General features: G+C 39.5%; 1 protein-coding gene across 1 annotated transcript; it reads left to right on the top strand.

Moving 5' to 3' along the window:
- Positions 1-687: 687 nt before the first annotated feature.
- Positions 688-4,931, top strand: LOC311494976 (uncharacterized protein; the record flags this gene model as incomplete). Its single annotated transcript, XM_084554257.1, has 4 exons — positions 688-903; positions 3,535-3,817; positions 4,279-4,373; positions 4,815-4,931. Coding segments are annotated over 4 exons (711 nt in total), but the record flags the coding sequence as incomplete, so codon positions are not given.
- Positions 4,932-9,894: the final 4,963 nt, after the last annotated feature.

Below are 9,894 nucleotides of genomic sequence, written 5' to 3'. Positions count from 1 at the left end.
CTCTAATGTGAGGATTTGATGCTAGTTTTGAACATATCTGGTGATAAATTCACAGCAGATAAAGCTCTGATGTTGGATTATTTTAATGTCAAAGTTATGTTTTTTCTTCCTGTGATGCGTTAAAGTCTCTAATCACTTCTAAAAGATGGTCTGTAAATTTTACTGTAAAGTTCAGAGTGATTACAGATCACAATAAGATCTAAATCTATAAACAATCTCATCAAGTCAGGTGGACAGCAGTTGTCAAGAGTAAACTTCTCAGCTTCAACATATTTTCATATCCAGGAAAAGTGCCACAACTATTTGAATAGTACATGAAAATGAGCTGAAAGGTAAAATGTGATCCATGACTCATCTGTTCCTCAACACAACTCAACAGCCGCAGCATGAAATGCAAAACATAAAAACAAGAGACTCAGACAACCACTATCCAAGGTTAGACAGGTCAGAGGGAAGGTGTTTCTGAAGCTCTCTGAGCATCCAACAACAAGGAGAGACAGAATATAAGTCCACCTTTAGTCTTTTGCTGTTTAGGGACAAACTGAAGAAAACAAACAGAAGAGAGAAGGATGGAGATGTTTCTTCTCTACATCATAGCTGCCTCAGGCAAGTGATTTATAAAAGTTATTGATTTCTTACTCATTCTATAAGTGGTGATATTAATGATATTTTTTATTCCAGGTCTAATCTGTATTCTTGTCTGTCGCTGCAGGTCTGTGTGCTGTCTCCTCTAAACCTGAACGTCGTTACCACTTTGTTTATGAACTGAAGACCTGGACTGAAGCTCTGAGTTACTGCAGAGATAAATACACTGACCTGGCCTCTATAGACGACATGGACGATGTGAACGTCTTGAACAAAATGGTGGACTTAAGCCAAATGATGTCCGCTAATTACAGATATGTAAGTTTACTTTTCTTAATAATAATAATAATAATAATAATAATACATTTTATTTATAGGCGCCTTTCATGACACTCAAGGTCACCGTACAAATTGTTTAAAATAAAACACAATTAAAATACACACAAGCATAATATAGAACATATAGTTAATACAAATGACAGATAGAATCGGAGATAGAAGTGAGACTATGGAATGGAGTAGGCCTGTCTGAATAAATAAGTTTTGAGCTGAGATTTGAAGGTGGTGACTTAGTCTGAATTTTTTAAGTGTTCTGGGAGGGCGTTCTAGAGGCAGGGAGCTGAATGGGAGAAGGCTCTGAACCCCATGGTGGTCAAGTGAGCAGGTGGGATGGTGAGTTGTTGTGATGAGGATGACCTAAGAGTGCGGGCAGGAATGTTTGTTTGGAGCAGGTTAATGAGGTAGTGACGGGCGAGGTTGTTTAATGCCTTGAAGGTGAGAAGTAGGATTTTGTAGTTGATACGGAATTTGACAGGAAGCCAGTGGAGTTGCTGCAGGACCGGTGTTATGTGACTTATGGAGGGGGTCCTCGTGATGATTTGTGCGGCGTAGTTTTGAACCAGTTGTAGCTTATGGATGGATTTGTCAGGTAAACCAAATAAAAGGGAGTTGCAGTAGTCCAGACGGGACGTGACCAGGCTATGGACAAGAGTGGCAGTATTTACAGGTGAGAGGGATGGATGGAGACGGGAGATATTGCGTAGGTGAAAATAGGCTGAACGGGTGATGTTGTTAATATGAGAATGGAAAGAAAGAGTGGTGTCAAGGTCCCTCTTCTTTTTTCCATTTTTACTTTTACATTCTGCTTCTACTTCGCCACATTTAAGGGATATTGTGCTTCTTACTCCATTACGTCATGCAATAATATTTAAGTACAAGAGAACTTTGAACAACAATTTTTCTCTGTAGATGTTTGAACTGCTGTAAAACTGAAATGTTTTCCCATTTTTGCCCAACAGTTCAGGGCCTACTTTGTTGTATTTTTTGTTTTATAAATCGTCAACAGTTTTCACTGATGAAAGGCCAACGGAACTGATTCTACCCCCAGCAAAGATCTGCGGGCCAATCAGATCGTTTGGGGGCGCGGCTTAATGTGGTGATGGACAGAATACTAACAGTAGTCACGTCATCTGAGTTAGTTTGCAACTAAATGTCTGCTGTTGGTGAAGTGAGATGTTTTAACTATCACGTCTGTTGTAAAAGTTAATGACAAAATAATTTTAAAGGACAAACCATTAACAGTAATGATGACATTTAACAAGAATGTGTTAATCACTTAATGTCTCCTACTTTGTTGCTCGTATTGGTTGTAGGATTATGCATCATGCATCGGTTGACACACTCCCCATAATGAAATCCCACATTGAGTCTGACTTGTTTTGGGCCGTAGGCAGCTCAGTTAATCAGCCAGACTCTTTTACTACGAAGCTACACTGTTGTGACATAAGTTGATTTAACAATGTTTAAACTGAAACTGATAATTGGACCAAAGCAGTTAAACTACACAGTAATAAAGTGGTTGAGAGTCAAAATATTACCTTGAGAAGCTATAAATGTTGGTAAGGTCAAATACTTGTCAAAACTGAGCCTAAAGAAACATTAAGCAAATGTTGTTTTTCAGCGAGCCTGGATCGGGTTGTACGATGACGTGAACAGCTGGAGGTGGTCGATGTCTGACAGAGATTTGTACAGAGAGAGCGAGGCTGAGTTCAGGAACTGGGCATCTTCAGATCCAAACAATTACGGAGGTGCTGAACATTGTGTGAAGATGGATATTCTTGGAAAATGGAATGATATGGCTTGCACCGCAACTCCAAAGGCAATCTGCTCTGAAGTCAGAGGTGAATGAAGAACTTTAAAACAAACCGGTTTTATGTTCTTGACCTGAGCTCTCTGTTTCTGTTTCACACTCTTCTTCCTAATTTATGCTTCAGACTCAAACTTCATTGGAATAAAGCAACATCTGAAAAAGCCAAGTCTAGAAAAATAGAAATTAAATAATGATGATAACATGTAGGAATAATGAAAAAGGCAAAACATAAAATCAAATAGAAATAGAAACAGTAATTAACTAATACTGCTCCATTAGAGACAGCAGCTGGTACAATATTCTACTGCATCCTAAATGATGTTGGTGTTTATTTGCATACTGACTATTTTTAATAGCAGGTATAAATGGGGCCACTGTTTGACCTAACTCTCTACTCTGATTTCAACACATACCAATATTTGAACTCCTTTTTTACAAAAATGTTCCTGATCTGTCAAATTGTGAGGGCATCTCCTGCACAGTCTTCATCAGGTTCCTCGTCCCAGGCTTTCTTAAGGATTCAGGTCTGAACTCTAGGTGGGCCAATCCAGATCATTAATCTCTAACTGCTGGAACCATTCTTTTGATGATATGGACGCTTACTTTGGGTGATAAAAGTTCTCTTCACATTCATCTTTCTAGCAGAATGTTGTGTGCCTACATTGACTGGTACTTGATGCTATTCACGATTCCCTCCACCTCCATCAGAGGCCCAGTTTAGTGAAGTGAAGGACAGCAGCCCTTTCCTTGTTTACTGCAAATTCTTTCATGACACCATTTCTGTCTGTCAAGCTGTATAATGTGCAGCGCTTCATTCTGGTCTGTTTTCAGGGTCTAACGTGACCTTTATCTTCATCAACACTACCATGACATGGAGTGATGCTCAGACCTACTGCAGAACACATCACACAGACCTGGCCAGTGTGAGAAACATCACAGAAAACCAGAGGGTGAAGGAACTGATACCTTCTGGAGATAGTGTCTGGATCGGTCTCTTCAGAGACACCTGGAAGTGGACAGATGGACGCGACCACTCATTTAAGTTTTGGTCAACTGGAGAGCCTAATGGAGGGAATGAGAATTGTGCAGCAGCATACTTTGAAAGTTCTGGAAAATGGGAGGACTGGCGCTGTGATTTTGAGACATCGTTTATTTGTTACAGTGGTAAACTATGTTTCAGTTAACCTTTAGGTTTAGCACTTAGCTTTACTTTGCACATAGAAACAAGCTACGCTAACATCTCTGCGTGCCTGTGTATAAACACAGCAGTAAATTGGGCCAAATGTTAACATTAGCATGCTAACATATGCATACATGATGTTGTTTTGCAGATATTATCTTTATGATCTTAATTAACCATGTCAGCATGCTATTAGCTAAATTATCAGTAAGTAAATTACAGATCAGTTGGTTGGTCTTGGTGGACCGATGCTACTCGTTGATGCCAGAGTGCTGTAGAGGTCCATGCTAAGCCAAGCTAAGCTAAGCTAAGATTTTCTCTAACCATGTGATGTCCATTTTTCTTTCTGTCTGTCATTTTAAAGCTGTAACTTCAAAGCAGGTGGTGAAAGTGAGGCTGGTGAAAAACCCTTCTCTGGATCTGAATGACCCTGCTGTGATGGAACACATGCTGCAGCAGGTCATTTATTCCAGACATCAATCTACAGATTCAACCTTCTGATCCCAGTTAGAAACACATGACTCCTACTAACGATTATGAACACATTCAATTATTATTAGTAACTAGATAAAGGTGATTTCATGGTCATGGCTTTTCTAGCTGCAAGAATATAGCATGTTGATCTTATATTGTGATATTTGTGTGATGCAACATGCTCCTATAAACTATATTTTAAATGAAAGAATCCAGGATGTAGCTGATCTCATCTAAAAGTAATTCTGAGTTTTTGTTCTCAGACTTATTCAATAAATATATTTAAGTATCTGAACTGTCTCCTAAGCTAAAGCAAAGTTAACGTCAGTCCAGACCAGCTCACAGTCAGTTGCTGATGGTAATGGGCTATGTCAACATAATGTTTTGGTAATATATATTTGGAATTTTCTGTTTTGTGTGTCTCAGATCAACCAGAAGCTGAAGGACCAGGTGGTGAATGGAGACATCAAACTGAGCTGGAGGAAGCAGTCAGATGGAAAGGTCTTCCACAAGGATGAGGAGGAGACAAAGAAGAGGAACTGAGCTGTAAATATTGTTAGGAAGTCTTATCCTATAAAAGATTTGCTTCTCCTTTTTTTCTGCTTTCGTCTTAATTTTCAGTAATTTGTGATTATAGTGAGTTAAATGAATAATAATGCTATGCACTGTTGTATTTAGGAATGCAAGTATACGTACGTAAGGTTCATTTTATTTCTAATGATTGTGATTGCATCAGTGAGGCTGTACATACTGATTAATGCTAAGTCACAGCAAAACACAAAAACAAAGTACTCTGCATATAGAGGAGGTCAAGGTGGATGGATGGGCCGACAGTAATCCAGCACAAGAGACGCCCGTTTGATATCAGTTTCTAACCTCAAATCAACGTACAAGACTTTTTAAAAGCATGAACACAGCTGTTGACCTGACTTTTTATTTCCTTCTGTTTGGGTCTGTTAGCTTCTAGCTGCTTGTTGGTTACAGTAAATACAAGTTAAACATCTTTGTTCTGATTTAAACACAGGGTCTAATCCATGTGTCCACATTCATGAGAAGGTCATATTCGTTTAAAAACAACATGTGGCACTCCCTAAGCTTAGACAGTACTATTGGGCAGCTAATGTTAAAAACCTCCTATATTGACTGGGTGAGGAAAGGGTGTCTCCAGTCGTCTGGGTGGACCTAAAAAAACACAAACAACTTGTACTGAACGAAGACGTGGACCCAAGTATTAAACATGGTGGAAGATCTAAAAAGAAGTGAGATTAAGAAGGCTTGAAGGAGTTTGAAAACCCTCTTGCCTATTTCTGAAAAAAGCAGCTGAGTAAAGACCTGTAGATAATGGTGTCCAGAGTTTGGTTAGGCTTGAGGAATGTTAATGTACATCCTGACAATAAAGCGTATTATCAGGAAGGCAGCCACTAATGCTTGACAGCGGTAGATTTTGACCATAGATGGTTTGCAAAGCTAAAAAAGGGGGTTGAGATAATGTAAAGCTCAGCCCAAGGGAAGGAGACTCTGATGGATATAAAGAGAGGAGGTATGTTCAAGATGAAATCAGATGTTTTTTTGGAGACACCTCAGTTTATATTCTGTATACCTACTATACTCAATAAACTCTATTCTTCATGTCTGAGCCTGAATGTTCCAGTATCATTTCTACAGAAGAAACGTAGAATCTCCAGACAAGCTGAATCTTCACTGGCCTTGTCCCCTGAACATAAGCAGCATCAAATTTGTCCAGTAAAGATATGAACTAGCGGTGCTGCAGTGTTTTTCCTCTATGTATTGAGTCTGTTGATGATGGAACTGAACCACAGCTGAGGAGTCAGCCATGAATGATGATGTTGTTGTCGTGCAGTCGTCGTGTTGTTTATCTCTCGTTCTCAACTTTAGTGGTAAATGTTTTGAGGATATGACCGTTTCTGGATGAATTTGTTTGAACAGCGTTTACTGTGCTGCATCTGTCATGTCTACAGATTTCCATTCACACCACGATCAGTCCGTCTGATAACTGCTTCCTGCTGCGGTTCCAGAGCCAGATACTGCACTTGACATTTATCAGTGTCCTCTCTATTCTGTCCACATCAACAACTCTACAGTTGCTTGTTCAGCTAAAAGGAGATTTACATAAACGGACGTCAGATTGGTCCCTGTCAAATAAACTCATTCTTGTTCAGTAGTAAATTAAATAAAATGTAAACTAGATGATTGCAAGTTATCATAAAGGGGTCTATGCCATGGTGAAGTCATTCCTGAGCAGGACGCAGAGGCATACGCGGGTGTGATACGGCTTGAAAGGAGGCAAAGTGTCTGCGGAGGAATCCTTAGGCTGAGAAGTGTCAGGTGCGTCGGAAGCAACGAAATTTGGTGGGCTTGTATGCAGTCTTCCACAGATGCCATTGCCTCAGTCTGCCACTAGAGGGAGTCATAGGCTAAAGCAGGTGGGAAAAGACCTGACAGGAGGTCAAGTGTGACAAAGGGAAAGCTGGGTCTGCCAACTGAGTACTAGATAGGACTCAAATATTTACACGCCACCAGTAGCGCACCCTATAGTCCGTATTGCAAGAAACTTGGTGGGCTTGTAAGGAGTCATCCACAGATTATTATTGCCAAATATCAAGCAGTTTACTGTGGTGGTTTGTGAGATATAAACATGTAGTTTTTATAGCGCCCCCTACAGCCCAAATTTCACGGTTGCTAAGTTTCATAAAGATTGGGTGAATACTTCCACAGTTATAGGCCTTAAAGTGCTATGAAATGTTTCTGTGTCACCTGTAGCGCCCCCTGCAGACGTAATATCACACAACTTGGTGGCCATCTACACAATATGTTACAGATTGTGTATGCCAAATTTCATGAAGTTAGCTATTGCAGTTTTGGAGATATTGAAATGTTGCTTGTGTAGCGCCCCCTAGAGACCAAGGGTCACAAAAGTTGGGGTGCTTGTACAGAATCATATTATTATCAATGATATGAAGTTTGATCAAGTTTGGGTATATATACTTCACAAAATATTAGCTTTTGAGTTATACTGTTGCACACCATAAAAACTAATTAGGCATTAACTTTGTAATCAATAACCCTGCTGAAGTTTTTTGAGAACTTTTCATTATCCTTGTCCATAAATGATACATGCCAAGTTTGATGAGAATTGGATGAAAAGGCTAGGAGGAGTTGATTTTGTTTTGAGGTACAATTTTTTCAAAATGGCGGAAAAAATGGCAGGCGGAAATGGGCGTGGCCTAGTCCATTAGAAACAGGACTATGTAAGGAATGAGAGGGAGAAAGAATTTTGTTTCTAGGGCACACGGTCCGAGAGATATGAGGCAAAAACTGACTTATTATAGTGGCCACCGAGCTGAAGACATGTGTATTGACACCTTGGCAAAGTGAAATGCTCGGACTTCTACCAAGTTACCAGGTTTGATGGCTTTTGCCCTTGCAGTTTGTCCTGGGTAGACACTTTTAGCTAAAAAGAATAAGAAGAACTTCATTGCATGGACCTGTAATTAAGACTGGGGACCCAGACTACTTTAGAATGGTGGAGCCAGACTTTAATCTAGAAAGGGGGTGATTCACCTGGATGATCATGTCGGAGGACGGAGTTGGTGCTGCTGTTGTTAAACTGACTTGATGCGTATTTGGGAACAAGCTACAGTTCAATAGTTCAACAAAATAAAAACACAGTTGAATCAACATCTCAGTTATTGGAAACTAAAGCTGAACACTAGAACCTTTAAGGAGACTAGATTTAGAGCAGGACTGTTTTCACTAGTGTACCTAATGAAGTGGCCGGTGAGAGTAGGTAATCTAATTCTGTCATTTGCTATTAAGGGACCTACATACTGACATGTGTCATGTTACAGTTATAGAAATTATCCTGCAACAAACAACAGAAATCAGCGTCTACAAAATATTTTCTTGTGCATGTTTAATAAAAAACTAAATCACGGCTCCATGTTCTAAAAAAGACTTTTAAACTATTGAAGTGAAGGATTCTGCATTTAAATAGATTTATACTCTGATCCTGAACAAAACGTTTCCTCATTAACTTCCATTCTTTCTCGTTCATTGATCAGTGACAGACGTGTAGTGCAGCTTTCTGCCACCAGATGTCGACACTGCTCTGCGTCAGTGAAACTCACTCTTAGAATAATGAGTTACTGGTTCCTCCAGGTCCTGAGCTGAGACAGAGAACAGCTTTGACTTGATTCTGCAGCTCTAGATGATGAAGATAAATGTAGCATGTAGCATGTATGCTAACAGATCACTGGCTGCTTGATGAATTTAAAAACTCCACAACAGATTAGTTTCACAAGAGCTGCTGCTCCTATGTGTTAAACAGAGACAGTATTAGAAATCATTTTTGTTTGACCGTAGACGGAGATCACATCGAGTTATATGAAAAGGTCAGAGGTCAACATCCAGGAGGCAGCAGTGTCTTTATTTAAGCTGCTGAATTATTAACATTATATTTATTAGAGCAAAGCTTCATTTAACTAAACCCTGTTCACTCGTCTGGTTGTCAAGTCGTTTTTATTTATTTCATCCATCATCTTGGATTTGTCTTCTGTCCTCAGACGCTCAGTTTAGACCAGGAGCAAGAGAAGGAGGATGCATATATACACTGACCAGCCACAACATTATGACCACTGACAGGAGAAGTCAATAACATTTAAACCATCTTGTGACAGTTCAGTGTTCTGCTGGGAAACTTTTGGACCTGGCATTCATTGGTGTGGATGTTACTTAGACATGTAGCACCCACCTAGACCAGACCAGGCACCCCCACCCCATAGCAATGACACTCCTTGATGGCAGCAGCCATCCCCAGCAGGATGCAGCCTGACACAGACACACACACAAAAACGCTTTAGGAACAACTAAAAAAAAAACAAAACATCCAGAACAATCAGAGTGTAACTAAACACAGGAGTCTTTATGATGGTTGGTAATGATTTGGCTGCTCTTGATTATTTTTTATAACCCGTAGGTGTTACTACATTCATTAGTTTGATTTTACACCAGCTATTAAATCATGATACGTTCACTGGCCACTTCATTAGGTACACTAGTGAATTCTAATCCGAATCAAAATAATGTTCAGTTGATGTAGAGACAGAGTCAGAAAGGTGGTGATTCACCTGGATGATCATAGTGGTGCTGTTAAACTGGATTGAATTAAAAGTGTTTCTATTATTTAGCCCAACCCACTGACTACTATGTCAAAATATTAGGAACACGTGTCAGTTCTATAGTTCTACAAAATGAAAACACAGTAGAATCAACATCTCTCAGTTATTAGAAACTAAAGCTGAACATCAGAACCTTCATGGAGACTGAATTTAGAGCAGGACTGTTATATTAGAATGTTTTCAGTAGTGTACCTAATGAACTGGCCAGGGAGTGTATATTTATTTACTATTTATTTACAATTAATTTAATTTGCTACATAACAAGAATGAGAGTTTATTTGACACAGACCAATCTGACTTCCATTTAT

The sequence above is a fragment of the Chelon labrosus genome, assembly GCF_963514085.1.
Source record: "Chelon labrosus genome assembly, chromosome: 10".
Classification (NCBI taxonomy): Eukaryota; Metazoa; Chordata; class Actinopteri; order Mugiliformes; family Mugilidae; genus Chelon; species Chelon labrosus.
Note: the sequence above shows the minus strand (reverse complement) of the source record. Positions and strands in the feature narration are given on the sequence as shown.